This window comes from Gadus macrocephalus, chromosome 21 (assembly GCF_031168955.1).
Source record: "Gadus macrocephalus chromosome 21, ASM3116895v1".
Classification (NCBI taxonomy): Eukaryota; Metazoa; Chordata; class Actinopteri; order Gadiformes; family Gadidae; genus Gadus; species Gadus macrocephalus.
Genome location: NC_082402.1, coordinates 2,919,331 through 2,944,126, shown reverse-complemented (window position 1 = coordinate 2,944,126; position 24,796 = coordinate 2,919,331). Strand labels below are relative to the sequence as shown.

Genomic DNA, 24,796 nt, shown 5'->3' with positions numbered 1-24,796 from the left:
GATCCTTTTTTTTCCCCCTCCAATGCTGTCCTCAGATGGTCCAGTAGGACAGGCGAGACATCAGGCAGTCGCAGAGAGGACGAGAGCCAGAGAGAGCCAGAGAGAGAGACGGAGAGAGACACATAGGAATCAGCAGCTACCAGGTACGTTGCCCATCACCTGGAGGTGAACGCGAGAGGGGACATAGTCGATGGATGGGTAGGGGGATGAGTCATTCTCTGTGTTAACAGCCTCTGGTTTGAGGGTTCTCTCCCCGATGGATCCATCATTTTGTAAAGCCACCGGCCTCATTTTCATCTGTGATCGGATTAGAGCCGCAAGTCTCAGGTGTGTTCGATAGTCTGGCTGCCAGTTTTTCCGACCAGGAATCGGAGGCTAGGCCGCTTTGTGTGTACATCTACTTGTTATTGTGTGTGTGTACATGAACGTATGTGTGTGTGGGTGCCTGTTTGTGTGTGTGTGTGTGTGTGTGTGTGTGTGTGTGTGTGTGTGTGTGTGTGTGTGTGTGTGTGTGTGTGTGTGTGTGTGAACCTGTGTGTGTGTGTGTGTGTGTGTGTGTGTGTGTGTGTGTGCTGTAGGACGACTGAAACGAAGGCTTAGTATTCTTTCATGAGACTGCGAGCCAGCTGAGACCACTAAAAGCTTTTTAGGGGCATGATGTAAAAAAGTATCGGTAGAGTATAAAAAAGTATAAAGAGTATAAAAAAGTGTTTTCTTCCGACCGTGTGAGAGGATAAGGAAGTTGGTCTTGGTTTCATTCTTGCGCATGCTTTCTCCTCCTCTGGTTTCCTCTCCCTCACTCCCGCACACCGGCTGAAAGCTGCAAGGAAACAAACAAACAGGGGAAAAAACTCAGTTCACACACGCATGCAAAACGTCGTTTGGTGTAAACTAGGAGGAGTCTAGCAGAGAGAGAGAGAGAGAGAGAGAGAGAGAGAGAGAGAGAGAGAGAGAGAGAGAGAGAGAGAGAGAGAGAGCGAACAAGAGAGAGAGAGAGAGAGAGAGAGAGAGAGCGAACAAGAGAGAGAGAGAGAGAGAGAGAGAGAGAGAGCGAACAAGAGAGAGAGAGAGAGAGAGCGAACAAGAGAGAGAGAGAGAGAGAGAGAGAGAGAGAGCGAACAAGAGAGAGAGAGAGAGAGAGAGAGAGAGAGAGAGAGAGAGAGAGAGAGAGAGAGCGAACAAGAGAGAGAGAGAGAGAGAGCGAACAAGAGAGAGAGAGAGAGAGAGAGAGAGAGAGAGAGAGAGCGAACAAGAGAGAGAGAGAGGGAATCATTCTGAGGATAGCAGAGAAGGGGGTAGGACTTGAGCAGCATTAGCCCTTCACCTGCAGCCCTGCAGCTGCCACAGAGTCACCAGAGCTGCTCCTGAGTAGGAAGGAAAAGAGTAAGGGAGGAGTGGAGGGGAGCCGGCACAGAGAACTACAGAGAGAGAAAGAGAGAAAGAGTCAGAGAGAGAGGGACAGAGAGAGAGAGGGACAGAGAGAGAGGGACAGAGAGAGAGAGAGACAGAGAGAGAGAGAGTAGTGGGGAGTAAAGTGGGAGCGAGCGCTACAGACTACATCATGCTGCTTCCCAGCGCCGCTGTGCTGTGATGCTTCTCAGGCAGAGCCCGGGCGCACACTGCAGGCACCCCCCCGGCCCCCCCGGACCCGCCCCGGCCCCACGGCCCAGCCCGGACCCCGCCTCGCTGGAGACCCGCTCCCCCCCGCCTCGCAGCTCCTCGCCGCTGTCGCGCCCGCCGCCCCCCCTCTCCGCCGGCATGTACCCCGAGGACAGCCGCGGGCCCGGGGGCATCGCCGCAGTGGACTTCCTGGAGGCGGCCTACGAGTACGCGGCCCCCAGCCCGCCCGGCCCCCCGGGGGCACCGCCCCCCCTCTACGGCCACCCGGCCGCGGCGGGCTACTACACGGGCTCCCTGGACCCCCATGGCGGGCCCCCCTCGGACGCCAGCCTGCAGTCCCTGGGCAGCGGGTCCACCAGCCCCCTGGTGTTTGTGCCCGGCAGCCCCCAGCTCAGCCCCTACCTGCACCCCACCGGGCAGCCCTACTACCTGGAGGCCCCCGCCACACCTGGGTACAGGTGAGGCCTACCTCGCTCTGTCTCTGTCTGTGTCTCTGTCTGTCTGTCTCTCTCTCTTTCTCCATATCTGTCTCTCTGTCTCCCTCTCTGTCTCTGTCTGTCTCCCTCTCCGTCTGTCTGTCTGTCTGACTCTGTCTCTCTCTCTCTGTCTATCTCTCTCTCTGACTCTGTCTGTCTCCCCCTCTGTCTCTGTCTGTCTCCCTCTCTGTCTCTCTCTCCGTCTGTCTGTCTGTCTGTCTCTGTCTGTCTGTCTCTCTCTGACTCTTTCTCTCTCTCTGTCTGTCTCTGTCTCTCTCTCTGTCTATCTCTCTGTCTCTGTCTGTCTCCCTCTCTGTCTCCCTCTCTGTCTCTCTCTCTCCGTCTGTCTGTCTGTCTGTCTGTCTCTCTGACTCTGTCTGTCTCTCTCTCTGTTTCTGTCTGTCTCTCTCTCTCTCTCTCTCTCTCTCTCTCTCTCTCTCTCTCTCTTTCTCTCTCTCTGTCTATGTCTCTCTCTCTGTCTGTCTCTGTCTCTCTCTCTGTCTGTCTCTGTCTCTCTCTCTGTCTATCTCTCTCTCTGTTTCTGTCTGTCTCTCTCTCTCTCTCTCTTTCTCTCTCTCTCTCTCTGTCTATGTCTCTCTCTCTGTCTCTCTCTCTCTCTGACTCTGTCTTTCTCTCTGTCTGTCTCCCTCTCTCTCTCTCTCTCTGTCTCTCTCTCTCTCTCCCTCTCTCTTACTCTCCCTCTCTGTCTCTCCCTCTCCCTCTCTATGTCTCTGTCTCTGGTCTCCAGTTTGTTGTTTGTTTTCGTGTGCCGCCCCCGCATGGGAGTCCCTCTTGGGGGGGGGGGGGGGGGTTCTCAGGGCGTGATTAGAACCAGCCGTGGTTGACCCGGTCGACGCACCGAGGGTGAGCGAAGGGCTGTTTTAGAGGCTGCTTAGTGTGACTCTGTACCTGAGAAGAGCATGTGTTCCTCATTCAGCTGATTCTTCTACTGATACTGAAATCGGTCCATTTTGTCGGAGCTGCGGCTGCAATACGTGCCCCTGTGAACAAGATACATTGCTATATATATGGTTACATTTTACAATAATGGTACTTTAATTCACCATTAATTAACATTAGTTAATGCAGTAACAAGCATTATTGTATCGCGTTAGCATAGGGGTTTAGGGTTAGTGGGTGACTGGGTCAGGGTTATCCTTAACTCTAACCCACCATCCTTCAGCGTTAACCCTAACCTATTTATAATAATACATCAACAACTTAGTAAACTCAGCCACCAGGAACATTAGTAAATGATTACCTGACCATTAGTTAACTGTTTGTTCATTCTTATTACTGCATAAACTAATGTTAATTAATGGTTCATTCATTTACCCTTGTTGTAACGTGTTACTTAATATATATATTATATTAATCAATAAAAACATAAATATATTTATATATTTAGTTATTTTTAGGTTTTGAATACACGACAATAGGCATAATCCAAGCCCTAAGAGATAACATAAGTATTTTCTGTATTTTATATACCTAATTCGTCTTGCTAGAATAAGCAACGGGAGATCTACTTTATTAAACCCTGTGGGGTGATGGGGTATTCTGCATATCACCAGCATGCCATGTTCTGTGTACCTCCTGGGAAAACCAATCCCAGGTTCAACCACCCTTGCCTTGGTAATGGGGGCAAGTGGATGCTTTTTAATGACTGTAATTGTGACAAGTATTATTTCTGTATGATTATCTCATGCACTGTCAACCAAGAGACAGAATGGAATTATTCTGTTGATACAAACCATTGTTATGTCCTCCAAATGAAATGGTGCACATGTAGACTTCATAACAAGCATGCTTGCCTATCCCTTCCTCTCGTATGAAAAAAAGAAAACCACATAACCATTATCGAAATGGAAAGGATCAAGTCTTACCCTGGTCTTTAAATCCAGAGATTAAGGACTTTGTTAAGACCTTGAGAAAAGAACAAGACAAGCAAAGTACACAAGTACAATTTGTTTCCCGACTTCGTTACGCTGTCCTTGCCTCTGCCAATTCTAAATCCTTGTCGTTGTCGTTGTGGTCCAGAATCGATCGTTCATATTTGTTTTACAGATACTAAGCTTGGTTCTGTCAATTTGATTATCATTTTTGTTCTTGCTGCAAAAGCAGCCAGTTCTCCTAGTGGGCTGTGTTAACAAAGATGCTGTGAAAATAAAGTATATTCCTTGTAAAATTTGTAGAGATATATCCAAGGTGCAGCTTAATAATAAAACATACATGCTATATTAAATTAGTGTTGGTTTTAAAAAATCGAATTTGACACACTGTGTTGGTGAAAATGCATTTCTTCTTTGAGGAAGGAACAGATTTATTTTGAACAGAATACTAGAATGATGTGGATACTTTGGAATAATCTATAGTCATATAAACCTGACATAACCTTCATAAGTCTATGGGCTCACACTTCGTCCGCCCTGTGTCCCCATCAGGGTGGGTGTAGATAGTGTAAGCCACCACCCACCTAAAGGCAATAGTATGCACCGCTTTGCATCATTGCTACTCTCCAACCTGTCTCCTCCTCCACCCTCTAGTTATTCCAAGTACACTCCCGAACCCTGGGGTTCCCGTGAATGCATATGGGTTCGCAGTCGTTTGCTGACACAAGCTAGGGATAATTGATGATCCGTTTTAGCAAGCCGTTTCTATAATTAGTTTAAAATGTCCCAAAGACATCCTGTGTATGCAAACTAGCTGCCTACTGATTCATAGCCAAGAGCAAACTGCTACGCATCACTCCGCGTGCGGTACAGCGATGCGATGGCGTCCGGCGGGACGTTGATATTACCGGCAAATGTTGGTTTCGCGTTAAAAAACTACTTCTGTGGACGCAGGCGCAGAAATGTTTACATTGCGGTCGCAAACCTTTTCACCACGAGAAACGGGGTCAAGAGCCACGTACACCTGGGGAAACCTCTGGACTAACCCCTACCCCCCCCCCCCCCCCCCGGTCCAGCATGGGGTCCGGCCCGCAGCACTCTCTGTCCAGGGAGGACCTCTGCGACACCATCGAGGGTCTGAAGACCTACGGGGTCATGGGCTCCCTGGCCGCCTCCGTGTCCGGGTCGTCTCGGCTGGCGCCGGGTCAGGGGTCAGGGGTCGCGGTGGGCACGGTGTTCGAGCTGGCCAAGGAGACGCGGTACTGCGCGGTGTGCAGCGACTACGCCTCGGGCTACCACTACGGCGTGTGGTCCTGTGAGGGCTGCAAGGCCTTCTTCAAGAGGAGCATCCAAGGTGTGTACACACACACACACACACACACACACACACACACACACACACACACACACACACACACACACACACAAACACACACACGGAGAAGGTTCACTCACTCGCATTCATACTTTGTTTGTTGGGTGGTCCGCTATTCCCAGAATGTGCTAATATATTACAAGCACACCCTCACACACACACACACACACACACACACACACACACACACACACACACACACACACACACACACACACACACACACACACACACACACACACACACACACACACACACACACACAGTGATGCATGGTCGTTCTTTGGAATGCAGGAGGCAACAAAAAAAGGCAGAGGCAGGGAATAAACAAAGTTAAGTTATTACATTGGGACATTTGAAAAATGTTGATGTGCTGAACATATCTGACCACATCAACTGATTAAGAAGTGAAGGAAGACGAGGCCCATAATCACAGATCTGCAAATGCCTTCTAATGGTCGGTACCAGATGGTAAACAACAGTGACTACTACAGACTCACCCTACTGAAACTCTTTACATAAGGGTTAAGGTTAGGGTAGGAGTTAAGAGTAAGAGTTTACCCTCACCCTATTGAATATTAAATACATTAATACATATGTTGACAGGTACAACATTACCTAAGTTAACATGGACATCATTACCCTAGTTAATATGAACACCATTACCTTAGTTAATATGAACTCCTTAGTAAACATGAACACCATTACCTTAGTTAATATGAACACCATTACCTTAGTTAATATGAACTCCTTAGTAAACATGAACACCATTACCTTAGTTAATATGAACACCATTACCTTAACTAACATTAATCCCACTAGAAAATGACAACCAGATCAATATTTAACTGTTTTTGAAGAATAATAACCACCTTAATCCAAATTAACATAATATTCATTAATGCACCCCTATGGTGAATCGTAACCCACCTCAGTTTGAAAGCATAGACCCCCTAGATCGCTCTGTCGTCGACGGCAACAAATACGAGGGAATCACAGAAATCCGCTCATCCACACAAACATATTTATTTCCCTTCTCCTATTGATCCGGCATACCGCTCATGTCTCTGGGCGAACCCCTGTAATCATTTCCACGAGGAACCCAAGCTGACCCTGCATCGGGCGGTGATTCACAGATCGGTTCTCCCTGTACCGGGAGACGGAGCACCATGCCCCGGCAGGAATGGGCCCCGTTCTCCGTCAACAATAGAGGCCGTGATGAGATTTCATCTCTCACGTCAGGGCTATCAAAGGAGAAGGACACGGAGAGAGAATAATGAGTTTCCGTCGCAAAATAATGATCATTCACACAGGTTCACGTGTGTGTGTGTGTGTGTGTGTGTGTTTGTGCGTGCATTTGTGTGCGCGTGCGTGTGCGCGTGCGCACACAATGAGAAATCATAGATATCAAATTGAAATTGAAAATTGTCCCTGCCTGAATAATTTCTAAATAATAAGTGAAGCCAAAACTAGGGAGGGGTGCATCATCGCGTTAGTTCATCCATGTCTCCTGTCTCTGTAGAGTTTGTGAAGAGTCTGTGTGAAGTCTGTGTAGTCTGTGAGGAGTCTGTGTGAGTCTGTGTGGAGTCTGAGGAGTTTTTGAGAGTATGTGTGAGTATGTGAGGAGTCTGTGTGAGTCTCCGTGAGTCTGTGTGAGAGTGTGTGAGTCTCTGTTAGTCTGTGTGAAGTCTGTTTTTTGTCTGTGTGAGTCTTTGTGAGTCTTTTTGAGTCTGGGCAGAGTCCGTGTGAGTCTGTTTGACCCTGCAACAGCATCCCATTCAGGGCCCCCCCCCCCTTATGGCCCTGTGTCCCGGATGAGTGGGGGAGGAGAGTGAATGGACAGATGAACCGGTGAATGGACGGATGAACCGGTGAATGGACGGATGAACCGGTGAATGGACGGATGAACCTGTGAATAGACGGATAAATGGGTGATGAATAAACAGATGAAAGGGTTAATGAATGGATAAGCAGGGTGATGAATGAGTGGATAGAACGGGTGATGAAAGAATAGATAAACGTGTGATGAATGAATGGATGAACGTGTGAATGGTTGGATGCGGCGGTGCCTATGTCTGTCAGCCGTTACCAAACGGGCCGAGGGGAAACCTCCGCCCGGGGGCTGTGCGCCGCTATAGGGACATTGTTTCACGGCTTTCTCTCGTGTTAGGCCACAACAACTACATGTGCCCGGCCACCAACCAGTGCACCATCGACCGCAACCGCAGAAAGAGCTGCCAGGCCTGTCGCCTTCGGAAGTGTTATGAAGTGGGCATGATGAAAGGAGGTGGGTAGAGAGACACACATAGACACATAGACACATATAGACATAGACCCACACACAGACCCACACGCACAGGCAAACTGCCACACACGCATAAACAAATGGACACACACGCATGTACACTGTGTCACACACACACACACACACACACACACACACACACACACACACACACACACGCAAACAGACGCCTAGATACGCACACACACACATGCACACAACCCGACATACAGTCAGACATGCATACTGCCCCACGCACACAACCACACACCACCCCATACACACACACACACACACACACACACACACACACACCACCCCACACACGCACACATAGATACACACCACCCCACATACATACACTCACACATTTACAATGCAAAACACACACACAAATACACACACACCGTGCATGCACCATTTTCTTTTTCTGAATTAATGATTGATTATTTTTTTTAATAAACAAATAACTGCAATGTAAATGTAAGAGAATAACATAAGATGAGACCCCTACTCCGTCCCTTATGGTCCTTGTTGACCACATTTTTGAATATCGAAATAGAACACCTTCCTTGAGCTCGTGTTTAGAAGACTGGGCACCAAGTCAGGGTATGTTGCCAACAGCAGATAGCTCTGAGACTAACTTTAATGCGGCCTTGGAGGGATTTCCTCTTCAGGGAGTATCAACACTCGATTAGCGCGCATTATCACACTATTTGTTTTCATACTTGGTGAATGTAGTAGCCTGGCTCCGCCCGCCTACGTACTTCCGCTAAATTTTCCTTTTCCCTGGGTTTGCGGTATATTTGAGGGTTTTCTCTTTCTCCGGTCCAATCAGCGAACAGAGCAAGTGGCTGAGAACAATGACGTTGAGGTTGTGCGCTAGTTGGAGTTGTAGTCAAACCAAGCCCCCAGGAACAGTGCATACTTCCGCAATCCACCAGTGCTCAGCACAGCAGCCAAGCCTGGTATTGCAGCTGTTTAAGCGGGCTGTGGACGGGTCCCTCGATTCAAGGTGCCCAGAAGTAGATCACTCCAATACAAGTGGGGAAAAGGAATGTGTCTCCGCAAAAGATGACTGGATATCAATCAAAGGCTCATAATTATCTTTATCCCATGTACTAAAATATTGTAAGTTTTCTCTTTTCAAAACGCCACCTCAAGCGTTTTATTAGCCGTTTTATGTTATTATTTTTTGCTGGAGAAGGAGGGGTGGGCAGTAGTGGTGGATTCAATGATTCGTTTCCGTGACCCAGTTCGCGTGATTCAGTTCGCCACGAGGAGTCGTTCGCAAATCGTTCGCAAATCGTTCGTTTGTTCGTTCGTTCAGTCGAGTTTCCGGTAGCACTAACTCCACTGAGTCTGACTGACTCAGCTGAGAACCGTGCAATGGGGTCCATTCCATGATGCGATTTACCGCTACCGGAAACCAGGCTGAACGAACATACGATTCGTGAACGACTCCTCTTAGTTCAGTCGAGTTTCCGGTGAATCGATTCACCGGAAACTCGACTGAACGTGGAGGAGTCGTTCGCGATTCGCGAACGGTGAATCGCATCATGGAATGCACGCCATTGCACGGTTCTCAGCTGAGTCAGTCAGACTCAGTGGAGTTAGTGCTACCGGAAACTCGTTCGTTCGTTCAGTCGAGTTTCCGGTGAATCGAATGGTGAACGAGACGACCGAACGAACGAGAGAGACGAACCGGTTCAGTTCGTTCGTCCTAAAGACTCGGTCATTTGAACCGGTTCGCGAACGAACGAGCCAACACAGGGCAGCTGAAAGGAGTCGTAGTGAAACAAATGTTGTTTCACCCCGGCATTCGAGAGGGCCTATTGCACGGCTCCGTTAACTTCTCGTGTCCGAGGTTTTTCCTTTACCTTAAAGGTGCCATGACATGCTATTTTATGGATGCTTTAATATAGGTATTAGTGGGCCCATAACACAGTATCCAAAGACGTTCCCGAAATTCAGCCGTGGTGCAGAGTTACAGCCACTCCGAGCCAGTTATGGAACTCGCTTGGTTATGGAAGATCCAGAGTGGCACAGGGCAGATCAAATAGTTTTGAACTCCAACAGACATCCGACTTCAAGTGAGATAACGTTTGTCAATGGAGAGAGGCTAGACTCTCTGTGCAAATTAAATGAAGTACGAGAGTCTGGACCAGGCTATGTGCACAGGCATCCCAGTACACACTGGGCCGCAAAGACAGGAAACAGGATTGGAGAGGAAAGATGCCTCGTGCACATGCGCACGTACGTCCGTGCGCACACGTTGACGTGCACGTACGTGGACTCGGTTCGTTCTCTTTCGTACCCCAGGTATGCGCAAGGACCGTGGGAGCCGGGTATTGAGGCGCGACAAGCGGCGTGGCGTGGCCGGCGACCGGGACAAGGGTCCCAGGCAGCTGGAGAACAGGACGTCGCCCCCGCAGGACGGGAGGAGGAACTGCGGCGGCGGCGGCGGCTCCAGAGCGGGCGAGAGAACGGGGGCGGACGTCGGAGGAGTGGCGAGGGGTTCTCGGATCGGGATCCCCCCGGACCAGGTAGGAGAACAGGAGGTGTCTCAGGGAGTAGACTGCAGATACATATCTATGGTCCGACGGCAGGCGAGATCAGATCTGGGTGGACTCCATCTTTGCTTCATTGTTGTTTAACACCAACCATGTCGGTCGAGGCGGGGATTTAATGTAGTCTTGTGTGAGTGATTAAGGGTAATGTGGTCTTGTGTGTGAGTTACTGTGGGTAATGTAGTCTTGTGAATGAGTGCTTCTGGGTAATGTAGTCTTGTGTGTGAGTGCTTATGGGTAATGCAGTATTGTGTGTGTTGGGAAGGATGCTTTTAAAATGTATCCAGTTACAGAATACAGAATACATGCCCAAAAATGTAATATGTAACGTATACCGTTTCATCACTCAATCTGAGTATTGTATTCTGAATACTTGGATGTATGAGTGCTTATGGGTAATGTAGTCTTGTGTGTGAGTGCTTCTGGCTACTAACAGCAAACACTATCTCGGCCAGCATTAAGATGTAAACAAGTGTCTGTGTCCAAAGACACTTTAAGAGTCTTTAGATAAATCAAAAGTTATGAATGTAACTACGGTTCTATGAATCCTGGATGACCGTGCTTGCATGCGCATTTCGAGTACCTAATACCAACATGGTCACCTTTGACCCTCACGTGACACCGGGAAGGCTATATCTTCCGGTGTCGTCACAGGATCTGTTCCTAGAATCTTCTCGCGAGAACACAAGGATTCTGAGTGACTAAATGCTCACACACGTCCACCTTGGAAGCCAGCCCGCCCCTTGCCTTCTTTTTTTGGGGGGGGGGCACCCATAGCCGCAGCCCCATCATGCCAATGCCGCCCTAAACGACCGGGCTGGTTGGGAGGGAGGCCCATTAAGGCAGAGGGGTCGTTGGATTCTCCACCTCTGCCAGCCTAGCCACTCTAAGCACCTGAGGCAGGAGGCTGCAGTTCCATCAGGCACTGTCAGTGAGGCTCTCCCTCAAATGCTCGAGACCGAGGCAAGGAGGGCAACTGTCGTGACTCTCCTCAGGCTCGCGAGGAGCCGCACAGGCGACACAAAGGTGGGCCATTACGGAGGCAGCTACAGGCAGCGTAACTGGAAGCGGAAGGGAGTGCACTTCCTTCACCAGAAAAATAAATCAACCGATATTAATTAGCTTAAGCGTAAGCGCTGCTGCTAAAAAAAGGGGAAGCCAAACTAAAACGTTACTGGGAGCGGGAGCGAGAGCACCGCCTTCACCGGTAAGTTATAAGGAAAATAAATGAACGGTTAGAACAGAGCAAAGCTAACGGCTAACACACCAAACAATAACAGAGCAATGAGGCAAACGAGTGCTGCTGGGAGCGGGAGCGAGCAGCACACTGCCCTCACCAACAAACAGCGGCTACAACTCTTTTTCTTTCTTTAGAAATATAAGCTAGCCCTTGCACGTAGCCGCCTGTAAGCGAATTTCCTTCCTGCCGCTGGCGGTCAATAGGGATGAAATAGAACCCTCTTCTCAATAGCGAAAGGGATAGTGCAGGGGGGGGTGGCTTGGCCCTCGATGGTTCATCGCTGTCTCCCCATTGGTCCAGGTGCTCCTGGTCCTCCAGGGGGCGGAGCCTCCCATCCTGTCCTCCCGGCAGAAGATGAACCGGCCGTACACCGAGGTCAGCATGATGACGCTGCTCACCAGCATGGCCGACAAGGAGCTTGTCCACATGATCGCATGGGCCAAGAAGGTCCCAGGTTAGGACTTTCACGATATAAGCCCTAAAAAATGTGAGAACGTTTATTGTAGCTGAAACACACAAACTTTGAGGATTATTAGTTGTTCTTCTCCTGATGTTTGAAAGACATGTTTTGTCATGTGAATGAGGAAAATGTGTGCTGTTGTGTGCCCTCTGAACACTATTTTTGTATTTTATTAGAGATAGAGTGTGTGCTAGGTAGATGTTTGTTATCTAGTTAGCCATTGGTTTATTGCTAGATCACTTTCGTACAATTTTTGTTCAAGTGGACTCTGTATGAACTCTAAAATGTTGTAGTTGGGCTTTTGTGGGGGCTTTTATTCTAGCTATCAGGCTTTCTATACAATGAGGTAGGAATCCATCAACATACTGTTATTTTTCTAAATCACTAACCAACTGGAAACCTTTCTCATATGGCCATCTTTCTGGGTATTTAAAGGTTATGTTCAGGTCATCCATCTAAGTGTTGAGGTTCTTTTGGTGGTTGTCTGGCAACTAGATTCTTATTGGACCCCCAGTTACTCTGATGTAAAGTTGTGTGGTCAAGTGTTCTGTACAATGGACCGTCATTGATTGTCCCAGAGTGCGCTCACTTTAGTCTGCGTCACTATATAGGCAAATAAATCCACACGATAATTTATTGTGTGCTCTGCAGTGTATTTGTGTTTGTGGATTCTCTGTGTGCGTGTGTGTGTGTGTGTGTGTGTGTGTGTGTGTGTGGTGCTCACTTTTTGTGTGATATCATTGTGAAGACTTTACATTACCTAGCTGTTGCCTAGGTGTCAGGTGTAGACACACACACACACACACACACACACACACACACACACACACACACACACACACACACACACACACACACACACACACACACACACACACACACACACACACACACACACACATTCAAGCATACACACAGAATCATTAAGGTTGTTGGTAATTATAGTCATCACATTTGACAGGGTTGTTTGACCAATCTGCTGGCACCCCGTGGAGCGTAAATGCAGGATAAGGCATGCTAAGCGCACACACAGATACACGGACACACACACACACACACACACACACACACACACACACACACACACACACACACACACACACACACACACACACACACACACACACACACACACACACACACACACACACACAGCATGCAGGGTAAAAACTGGATATGGTAAACTCCCCTCCCCACACACACACATGCACACACACACACACACATCACAAAGAAAATACTCACCAAAACATTAACACAGACGCCCGCGTGACACCCAGGCACTCACTGAGCGAATCCTTATTCTGTGGCAGTGAAGCGGTGTGCGTCACTGAGAGCCTTAAGGAACAGCGCCTTAATTGCGCGGGTCGTGGGCAGGGCCACATGGGGGAGGTACTTAAATATGAATTGGGGCAGCTGAGTGCTGTGGATTACTGGCACTCTGTGAAAATAGGCAGATTGCAGATGTTCCCGTTGCATCGTGGCCGGGTTAGCCCTGCCCTGACAAGAGTGGGAAACAAAAACCAAACGCAGAACGCCACTCTGGTGTGAAACGTGAGGATAGTGATCAGACATGTGACTGGACTTTGTAGTGTGAAATTTCAAAGGTAATATTGAATCAGAAGTTTATGCAAGGCTAAGCATTTTTTCAACTTCAAAAATGTGGATGGACAAAACACTGTATATCTATACAGAACAAATCTGTAAATATTACAGCTTTGAATAGCCTTTATTTTGTGGAAGTACTGCCTGCATCACCGCCCCATATTGTAGCCTTGTGTGTGAGTGCTTATGGATAATGTAGTCTCGTGTTTGAGTGCTTATGGGTAATGCAGTCTTGTGAATGAGTGCTTCTGGGTAATGCAGTGTTGGGTGTGAGTGCTTCTGGGTAATGCAGTCCTTTGTGTGGCAGGCTTCCTGGAGCTGTCCCTTCATGACCAGGTGCAGCTCCTGGAGAGTTCCTGGCTGGAAGTCCTGATGATCGGCCTCATCTGGAGGTCCATCCACTACCCTGGGAAACTCATCTTCGCACAAGACCTCATCCTGGACAGGTGGGAACCCGTGCTCATGCTCCCTCTGTCTCTGTCTCTGTCTCTATGTCTCCGTCTATATGTCTCTCTCTCTCTCTGTCTCTCTCTCCCTGTCTCTGTCTGCCTGACTCTCTTACTCTGTCTCTGTCCCTCTGTCTTTCCTACTCTCTATCTCTCTCTCTCTCTCTCTCTCTCTCCCTCTGTCTGTCTGTCTCTCTGTCGCTCGCTCTCTCCCTCTCCCTCTTCTCTCTCTCTGTCTCTGTCTGCCTGGCTCTCATACTCTCTCTCTCGTTCTCTCTCTGTGTGTCTCTCTCTCCCTGTCTCTGTCTCTGTCTGCCTGACTATCTTACTCTGTCTCTCTCTCTCTGTCTTTCCAACTCTCTCTCTCTCTCTCTCTCTCTCTCTCTGTCCTTCTTGCAGGATCATTTCATTGTTTTTCTTTATGTTTGTTCTTTCTTTCCGTGTTCTCCATGTGCAACATGGAGAACACACTCTGACACACTCTCTGAGAGGCAGAAATACACACACACACAAACACAAAGAAAGAAAATGATGTGTGACATGCACACACACACACACACACACACATGCACACAAGCACACACACACACACACACACACACACAGTATATAAAATCAGCATTGTCGATTTTTCGTTTCACACCTTGGCAGTCCTTTTGCATCTTCAAATAGTCAAGGTGAAAGACTCATTATCTGCTCCCCCTACGGAGCCCAGAGGATCCAAACCTCCCTCCAGCTCCACCAGCACCACCAGCACCACCAGCACCACCAACACCACCAGCACCACAGCACCCAATCCACCACAATCATTACTGTGCTGGGCCGGCAACTAGGCGAGATTCAATCAGAACCTCAATACAATCAGCAAGATGGAGGAGATGGAGACTGCCAAGGAGATGAGAGAGAGAGAGAGAGAGAGAGAGGGAGAGAGGGAGAGAGGGAGAGAGAGAGAGAGAGAGAGAGAGAGAGAGAGAGAGAGAGCGAGAGAGAGAGAGAGAGAGAGAGAGAGAGAGAGAGAGAGAGAGAGAGAGAAGAGCAGTGTTATAGGGACACAAGGGGGAACAGGGCTGTTTTTTAGGCACAACTTGTTCCCTCCGCTTCCTCTGGTAAACAACACGGCCCTGCCACACTGGATACCCTTTAAAGACCAGGAGGGAGAGAGGGGGAGAGAGGGAGAGGGAGGAGAGAGGGAGATAAAGATGGATGAAGAAGCAGAAGAATAGGGAGCCCGACTCGCAGACAGACGGAGAGCCCCTACCCTCTAATGTGCTCCATGGTCCCATTTGATCCAAAGGGGCATTAGGGATCATTACCTCTGAAAATCCCGTCCCCATCGGAGTGTCCTCAGCCAATTGGATTTGATGGCAAAAATGCAGCGGGTGGAAGAGTGACGGAATCCTCTTTCTGGGTTCAGAGGCTTTATCTTCCCTCTTCAGATCCATCTCGGGTATTATCCAGCTCGCGACCATTGTCTGCTCAAACTGTGCGGAGACATGGCCATCCGTCCATTACTTGTTCCACCGCCCCCCTCCCCCCCCCGCCCCCAGATGGTTCGAGCCCCCAGTCATCGTCAGACTTGAAGATTTCCCACTTTCTTTCGCTTCATATTTGTTTGAAGCAATCATGTGTCTGGATGCATGGTATACGTGTGAACGGATCGTTAACGCATGAAAACGGATTGGTGGAGTGTGGCCTGGGATTTGTACACAATGTGTGTGGATTTGTAACACACGTGCCCCCTCCTCTTCCCCCTCCTGCAAACACACCTGCCCTGACCTCAATGACCTTCCCGGCAAATCCAATTAATCTAGACTTAGGGGCAGATGTAATGATAGCGAAAAGAACGAACGACGCACATAAAAGCCATGAAAGGTCCACAACAAAAAAGAGAAGATTTAATGAAAGGAAAATTGGTGACATTGATTTAGCTCTTAAATCTTGATGAATTGGATTTACTGGGAAGAAGTGGCCATCGCCTTCCGACAAAAGTCTGTTTGCTGAAGAACAGGACAGGGCCTGGGGAGTGCAAACCAGTGCACCAGTCTGTCAGCACGCTTTACAAACCAGTGCACCAGTCTGTCAGCACGCTTTACAAACCAGTGCATCGTCGGTCAGCACGCTTTACAAACCAGTGCACCAGTCTGTTAGCATGCTTTACAAACCAGTGCACCAGTCTGTTAGCACGCTTTACAAACCAGTGCACCAGTCTGTCAGCACGCTTTACAAACCAGTGCATCGTCGGTCAGCACGCTTTACAAACCAGTGCACCAGTCTGTCAGCACGCTTTACAAACCAGTGCATCGTCGGTCAGCACGCTTTACAAACCAGTGCACCAGTCTGTCAGCACGCTTTACAAACCAGTGCATCGTCGGTCAGTACGCTTTACAAACCAGTGCACCAGTCTGTTAGCATGCTTTACAAACCAGTGCACCAGTCTGTTAGCACGCTTTACAAACCAGTGCACCAGTCTGTTAGCACGCTTTACAAACCAGTGCACCAGTCTGTTAGCAAGCTTTAAAAACCAGTGCACCAGTCTGTTAGCATGCTTTACAAACCAGTGCACCAGTCTGTTAGCACGCTTTACAAACCAGTGGACCAATCTGTTAGCACGCTTTACAAACCGGTGCACCAATCTGCTAGCAAACTTTACAATTCCATGAGTAAGGATTTCAACTATGTTTATTATTTTTTAAGTCATGTGACCCCATGGGGGCTCCGCAGTAATGCAAGGCGGAGCCCCCTCGAAATCCATAATGTAAAAGGGAACCACCAATTAGGGTGATTGGGGTTGGGATCCCGCCTTGAGTGACAACAGACAGTTTCCCCTCACAGTACGGCCCACTGTGGTGGGCCGCAGACCCCCCGACGGCCTAAGGAAGTTGTTCTGCTCCCCGTCTCTCCAGGACCGAGGGGGACTGCGTAGAGGGCATGGCGGAGATCTTCGACATGCTGCTGGCCACCGTCTCACGCTTTCGGATGCTCCAGCTGAACCCTGAGGAGTTTGTCTGTCTCAAGGCCATCATCCTGCTCAACTCTGGTGAGTGGACACCAAACACCTAACCCTAGCCCTAGCCCTAGCCCAAACCCTAACCCTAACCCTAACCCTGTCTCAAAGCCATCATTCTGCTCAACTCCGGCGTGTCTTTTTAAAGCACTCTAATCAAACCCAGCACTTCATTCTTATTTACCGGACCATGTTTTTGCAGCATAATTCCCGTTCCCTGGGGTAAATAGTGGTCACGTTGGCCAAATACGCCCACAGAAGTGTAGCACTGATGTGTACAGACACATTAGCTGAACAGAGTGTTCTCGAAAGGTCTGTATCATCAATGTTTCCGATACACGTCCCCATGACAACGTGACAGAGAGGGGGGCGGGGGCCTGTGTGTGTGCATGTGCGTGTGCGTGTGTCAGAGACTATTACCTACTAATATGAGAATCGGTTGGTCTTGAGGCACCTGGAAGAACAACTAATGTTCTGAATGGACGTGACCGAAGAGATGGGATGTGAACTTCCCCCGTCGGTTGAGTACACCTGGTCCACGCAGCCTTCCTCCGCTGGAGTTTATCCCCTCTCGCCTGCAACACGTCCGTCTCTCTTCACTGTACACAAAAAGCCCATCAAAGAAATATACTGTTTATATACATTTGTCTCAGATTATCTCAGCCTCTGTGGTTTTTCCTCTCTCTCTCTCTCTCTCTCTCTCTCTCTCTCTCTCTCTCTCTCTCTCTCTCTCTCTCTCTCTCTCTCTCTCTCTCTCTCTCTCTCTCTCTCTCTCTCTCTCTCTCTCTCTCTCTCTCTCTCTCTCTCTCTCTCTCTCTCTCTCTCTCTCTCTCTCTCTCTCTCTCTCTCTCTCGAGGTGTTTGCGAGGTGTTTGGTGGGTTTTGGTGTTACTTTGGGGTGTTTTTCGCGATCGACCAGCGGCTGCTGGTTGGTGCGCCTGGAGTATGGCGGCGTTCGGGGAGCTTCGAGATCTCCACCACCTTCCCGTGTTCAGTGGAGGACTGCAGTCTGGCAATGGCAGACGTTGTCGGGCACAGCAGCATCAGGTCTGCGGCCCGGATGAACGGAGGGGTCGTTATTTTTGTGGACAGCGTGGCCAAGGCAAACAAAGTGGTGGAATCTGGGATCGTTGTGAAGGATTTGTTTGTGTCTGTGTCTCCGCTAACAACGCCGGCAGCGAGGTTTACTATCTCTAAAATCCCTCCGTTCATTGGCGACGAGGTTCTGGTTCGGGAACTATCGAGGCACGGGAAAATAGTGTCTGCAATCAGGAAGCTGCCGTCGGGATGCAAGTCTCCCCTGCTGCGGCATGTAGTGTCACACAGACGGCAAGTGCACATGATTCTGAACAAGAAGGACAGTGAACTGAGTTTAGTTTTTCAATTAAGGGTGGATGACTTTGACTATGCTGTGTTTGTAAACTCTGGAACTCTGAAGTGTTTTGGCTGCGGAAAAAGAAGGGAAATAGCCCCCGAAAATCGGGCTGAGCCTGCTGAGGCGACAGCAGGCTCCTCCAAAGATGTGGACGCTGTAAAACAGCGGGCTGCAAGCATTGAGATCACAGAAGAAAATGTTGTAACTGCAGAGCAGTGTTGGGAAAATCCAAAAAAGGCAACTCATGATGATGAAAATGTTGAAATTGGAAAACAGGTTCTTAAAAATCCTGAAAGTTTTTTTCTATTATGTGTTGACAATGAAAAAAAGAGTGAGTGCGTTGTACAGGAGAAGGGGGACGATATTATTACAGAACCAGCAGAGAGTGTAGAGGCTGGGCCCAGCTCTGCTGCAGTAGAGCAGAGTGACAGTGAGGGTGGGTTGATGGAGGAGGAAGACAGTAGGTGTAAGGCTCCCCTTCTTAAAAGGAAACAGACCAGTGAAACCTGTGGCTCTAAAGCAAAGAAAACAGCAGCTAGGGAGGAGCAGACAGTCTAGTGAGGAGGAGGAGGAGGAGGAGGAGGAGGAGGAGGAGGAGGAGGAGGAGGAGGAGATGGAAGACTGTGTAACAGACAGCCAGCCCCTCACTGACTAACCACTGGCTTCTGCTTCACAGCTGGATGGGATGTACTCAGTACATAGTATACAGGTGTTCTTGAAAAAAACAAAAAATATGAAGAATGTCCAGTATGATAAATATTTTGCAGACTAAATATGCTGTTGTTTTCTGTAAAATCTCAGATGAACATCAGAGGGGAGGGAGGTTTCACTGAGAAGGAGTATTATAGATTGAAAAAAATTGGACAGAGACTAGCAAAAGAGCTAAGCAATGTTGAAGATGCAGAGGGTATATAAAGCAGTGTGCCTGCTGTCTCTGCTAGCCTGTGTGTCTCTCATAACATCAGCTTTAATTAGTCACTTTAAACTTTCCACTCTCAATGTGATTTTTTTTTAACTGCGTTTTAATGAGTGTGTTTATTTAGTGATTTATTATTTATTGCTGTCTAATCTAAAGTCTTTGTTGTCTGTGTTAAAAGGTTAATTGTTGAAGAAAGAAACGGTGAATAAAGTAAAAAGAAAAAGGGCTCTCTCTCTCTCTCTCTCTCTAGGGGCCTTCTCGTTCTGCACCAGCACCATGGAGGCCCTTCACGACAGCCTGGCCGTTCAGGGCATGCTCGACACCATCACGGACGCCCTCATACACCACATCAGCCAATCAGGATGCTCCATCCAGCAGCAGTCCCGGCGGCAGGCGCAGCTGCTGCTTCTGCTGTCCCACATCAGACACATGAGGTAGGAGGACTGATACATCAGATACATGGGGTAGGACTCACACATCAGACACATGAGGTAGGAGGATTAACACATCAGACACATGAGGTAGGAGTCAAACATCAGACACATGAGGTAGGAGGACTAACACATCAGACACATGAGGTAGGAGTCAAACATCAGACACATGAGGTAGGAGGACTAACACATCAGACACATGAGGTAGGAGTCTAGAAACATGACACTCTTGGCCACGCATATCAGACTTTAGAACTCAAGTTCTTAGCCTTAGCCATGCGTTCCTTGGATTGGGTCTCAGCCGGAGCCACAACAAACGTGGGGTGGCTGACGGATGATGTGTGACTCAGAGTCTGTCTGATCCTGACTGAGCCGATAGCATCCTGTCAGTAGCCTACCGTGGCCGCACGGCCAGCAACCGGTGAACTAAAGCTTTACTTAAGTTTGGAGGACAAGCTAAACTGTGAGACAAAAGTGTTCAGACGAAGGTTCTCTTCAGACGAATGTCTTAGTAGCAAATCAGGAAACACGAATCACAACTCTGCCCACACACTGGTCTGTCTGGTTTCCGTTCAAAGCTCTGATACGACTCTAGTAGGTCCATCTAGTTGGTCGAGCAGACCAAATGATAAATGGACCGCATTTATATAGCGCTTTTATCCGAAGCGCTTTACAATATTGCCTGACATTCCGCTGTTCACGCACACATTCACACACCGACGGCTGGGTCAACCATGCAAGGCGACAGCCAGCTCGTCGCGAGCAGTTAGGGTGAGGTGCCTTTCTCAGGGACACCTCGACACTCGCTCTACCACCTGAGCTACTGCCGCCCAGACCAGAGTCCAGAGAGATTTAGGAGGTCTTTTGTTCCTGCAGCAGCTCGGCTTTTTAATAAGGACTACCGATTTGATTGTTATAATTCTGCTCTATTTATATTTATTGAAGCTGTTGACCGGTTGGTTGCAATATGGCATACTAGCAAGGAGTGATACAATCTTGCTCTTCCTAATATTGTTATTTAATCCCTATTTATCCTTCTATTATTTAACTATGATAGTGGAACATACTCCCACTGCGACCACGCTCGGTCCTTGTTTTAGGTTGGTACTTGTATTCCTGTGTTGTACTGTATGTTCTATGTTTAATACAGACCATGGTGGCAAACCAGTTTCCCCATTGGGGATGAATAAAGGTAATTCTATCCTAATGCTCGCCAGTCCTCTCCCTACCTTATGTCCCCCGCCCTAACCCTCCGCTTGTCGCCCCCCCCCCCCCCAGTAACAAAGGCATGGAGCACCTCTACAGCATGAAGTGCAAGAACAAAGTGCCACTGTACGACCTGCTGCTGGAGATGCTGGACGCCCACCGTCTCCACCGTCCCGTCAAGGCGGCCCCCCACCCCCGGGGGGGGGGTCCGGGCGACTGCGAGACAGCCTGCACCAGCGGAAGCTCCAGCTGCTCCGAGTTGGGTACCGGGCACCGCGGGGCCGGCGGGCTAGAGGGCCACGGTCGGGCCCCCGGTCCCGGGGTGCTCATCAGCGGGGGGCCCCTCCACGAGTGTGCGTCCGTCTGAGAGACACGCTGGCAGCGCGCCCCCTTGTGGTGGATCTGAGTTATGAAAGCCCTTTTTTTTTGCTGTGAATCGGGTGTGGTTGGTGGGGGAGGGGGGCGGGGGGGGAGATAGAGAGAACGGGGATGATAGGGCACCGGCGATATGGGCGATCCGATTTAAATAAAAAATGACGTATTTGAATGTTCATTTAGCCATGATTGTTTTGTTTTATGTAAGTGATTTTACTTGAGTGAGTTTTGCATTTTTTTGGAGTTCTTTTAGCAACATTCCAACACATTTTCGTTGACTTGTCTAAATCGGGTTCAGCGCTCGCTGGATACCGTTCAAACTGTGTGTGAGCGTATGAATCGGGCGGGGATAACATCTTTGGAGTCCTGCTCACGACCGTAGCAGACTGCGTCTTGACATTTCGTGGCCTAGCTGGCTAACTAGCTAACGGCTAGTTTTTTATACCCATGTCGTGCCATATGCTGAATGTTAAATCCTCTTCACTCTCTTGTGGTGCCTTGCTCCATCTATCTGCCTTCATGACCTGACCGCCCATTTGTGCCAACTGCATGCCAAGCGGGGTGAGATTGTTGTAAACCAAAAAAGGCTTAATTTCTCTCTGTGCCAATGCAACTTGCAATGTCATAAAGCTTTAGTGCCTTCTTAAGAATTGGGACGAAGCCTTGATTCATATTTTGGGGGAAGGTTAATGTAATTTCTATGATGTACTGAATATATCAGTTCCCTCTGTGAATATCTTCTTGCGTCTTGGGGTCTTGGGGTATTGATAGAAGTGCTAACGAAAGTCATTGCTTTACACTGCGTAATTTAAGACAATTGGCATTTTCTTTTCTATAGTAGATCTGTTTTCTATGCGTATCAGAACATGTTTTTTGTCTTTTTGTTCAGCCTAAATTTGTATATTATGTGCAGGGCTGAAAAAAATGGGGTAGATTTTTGCGGGAACATTTGAAGGGTCTGTAAATTATACCTGTCTTTAAGTTGACGTATGTGGATAGTCTTGATGCCGTTGGCAAGGCTACGAGGACACACAATGCACTCCTTGAGTGAATACAGGAATGTACACAACCTTGAGTGGAGAGGGACACATAATGATATCTACACAGAAACAGAATTAAAGCTTAATACACCGCCAGGCTCTTCTGTGGGCCAGGAGACGTATGTCTCTAATCAACTGTCCATGATAAGATGTGAGTGCATTGTTCTGAACTAATATTAAGGAGATTCTTGGTGGTGGTTCCAAGTCATAATATGGACGCCGAAGGCACAACAAGCAGCCAAAAAACGATTTGTCAAAGAAGTTTGTACCCGTCAATATTTGGGCTTTTTGCCAAGCAAGTACATTCTTTCCAGGGACATACCCAAGAAATTATCTGCGTTTGCCCATCCTGAGATTATAAAGCCAGAGAGCAAACTAGAGTGCACCATTGAATGATAATTGGTCATCTTTTTGAAGTTGCTTGTCTGAGTTTCATGTTGGTCCCCAATATCTGTGCCAGTTTGCTGTTTTGACTACTGTGCCTTGCTAGCCGTTTGATGCGGCTAGCAATCACTCGCGGCCAAAGTGAAGTCACTTTGGCCACGAGTGTAAAGAGAAACCTACTTTAGTGTCCGTTGATCCCACATGAGTGTTGTTTACTGTTTATTAAAATAAAGGTCCTAATAGTGAAATTGTTGCAGGCCTCGTTTCGCTACCTCATTCGAAATAGTCTCCTCAGCCAAAAACAAGTCTGAAAACATGTGTATTTTATATATTTTTTTACTATATGTAAAGAACATTCTTCGTGATTTCAGCATTAGCAAACTGTACATACATAAATAACCATTTCCATGTCCGGGCTTTTTTTTTTATGTTTCTTTTTACAGTTTCAAACAGCGCAGACTAGATATCTCCATCGCGTCAGAGGTGTCGTCCTCACGGTAACAAAGCACCAAGCATTGTTTTTCGCCCGCCTCCGCACCTCCGTCTCCGTACACAGACCGTGATTGGTTGGCGAACTTAAAAAGCAGAAAGGACTTGCAGAAGTGCATGCTCGAACTAAAAAGGTAAAAAAATAACTGCCCGCATTTTGCGGGGCATTTGAATCACCGATAGAAATAAAATAAACGGAATCTCATCCTGCGTGTCGAGGTTTGCCCTACGTGATTAAATATTGAAATACTAGAATGGTTATAAAAGGAGATCAAAACAGGGACACCAGCATTTGGCTGTCTTGGGGGAAGACTGGACGGCTTCGGTGAGGAACCATAATCAGGCGCTCGTTTCAGTGCGTTAGGGTTCAGCTATCGGCTACCTTCCATGACGAGTTTGTCTCCGAAAGGCTGTTTTGTAAATCTCGTGAACAAAATAAAATAACGGCAGCCATTTCTTTTAAATACAAAGTGCGTCCATCAGAAATCGTCGGCCGATTCCGAAGGCATTGGATCACTCGGTGTTCAAAATCGCAAGACTTTACCATGATGTCAATTTTGAAAAGTTCTCATTTTGGAAACTCTTCAAAGAGATGAATGTTTGATACTTTACCTAAACTACGATTTACAGGTAGAATCTCCCACAGTCTGTGCTGTGTCCTCGTGAAATCAAACAAATCTTCAAATCCAATTGAACGGAAAAATATAAATAGTAGCAGCACTGAAGTACGAACAGCCCGGTGGACTTTGGCTCCCAGCACGCGGTTGTATATAAATAGTGCTCTGTGATTCAACCGTAGCAATAAAAAATACGTCAAAAATAATATACTTCATTTTTCCGAAGAAAGAATAAAAAAACAACTGCTATTATTCGGATGGAGGAGGCTTGAGTCCCTTCACCCTGGAGACGCTAGGGCCTCAGTCAACTGGCCCCAGAACGCTCTAATGGACTGGTTCTCATTGTGTTACTGGTGGAGACACTCCATCGGATTTCATATGCTCCCAGCGTGGGGGTGGAGGGGAGGTGGGGTTGTGGAGTTGGGGTCGGGAGAGTGGGAGTCGGGGGTCCTGCAGGGAAAGAACAGGGAACATTCATACTAGTCAGAGTGTCGGAGTCCTTGGCAAAGCTGGTAGCTAGCTGCGGAGGGACAGTCCTTATACGGGCGGAGAGTTCTGCCCGTACACGGGCGGCTGTCCGGTCCTCACACGGAACAGAGGCCACGATGGACTGGGCGGATGTCTGGTCCATATATGGTCGTGGGGGGCGGTCCTCATAGAGGGGGTGTGGTCCCGGTACAGGTGACTTCAGGGTCCTTGGTTGGGCGGCGCCTCATATAGGCGGAGGTCCGTTGGTGTAGCTCAGCATGGGATGGAAGGAGCGGGCGAAGTTGTTGGCGTGGTGGCAGCTGTAGTCCTCCGGGCTCATGGGCACGAGGCAGGCGAGGCCGATGATCAGCAGCAGGAGGAGGTGAACCGGCAGCGCCGCGCGCAGCACGCGGAGCAGGAAGGAGGGGCCAGCCGGAGGGGATGAGGAGGTCCAGAGGCCAGAGCCCGTCCGGTCAGAACGGGAGGAAGCGCAGCCAGCGGTGACGAGGGATTTGCTCGGG

General features: G+C 48.5%; 2 protein-coding genes across 5 annotated transcripts in view; one reads left to right on the top strand and one right to left on the bottom strand.

Annotated features, from left to right (window-relative positions):
- The first annotated feature begins 1,079 nt into the window (after positions 1–1,079).
- esr1 (estrogen receptor 1) lies at positions 1,080–23,571 on the top strand. Of its 2 annotated transcripts, none has more exons than XM_060041836.1 (9): positions 1,080–2,078; positions 5,065–5,342; positions 7,534–7,650; positions 9,970–10,193; positions 11,758–11,911; positions 13,815–13,968; positions 16,872–17,005; positions 19,516–19,699; positions 20,975–23,571. In XM_060041836.1, the coding sequence occupies exons 1-9, from the start codon at positions 1,591–1,593 to the stop codon at positions 21,267–21,269; spliced, it is 2,028 nt and encodes a 675-aa protein (XP_059897819.1). In that variant the 5' UTR covers positions 1,080–1,590; the 3' UTR covers positions 21,270–23,571. The 2 variants fall into 2 exon arrangements, with proteins under 2 accessions (XP_059897819.1, XP_059897820.1); XM_060041837.1 differs by having other exon boundaries at positions 1,082–2,078; positions 13,830–13,968.
- syne1a (spectrin repeat containing, nuclear envelope 1a) overlaps positions 23,020–24,796 on the bottom strand; it is a 59,365-nt gene continuing 57,588 nt past the window's right edge. For all 3 annotated transcript variants that reach the window (XM_060041832.1, XM_060041834.1, XM_060041835.1), the window contains one exon: positions 23,020–24,796. In XM_060041832.1, the coding sequence (XP_059897815.1) occupies positions 24,520–24,796 (277 nt within the window). In that variant the 3' untranslated portion in view covers positions 23,020–24,519.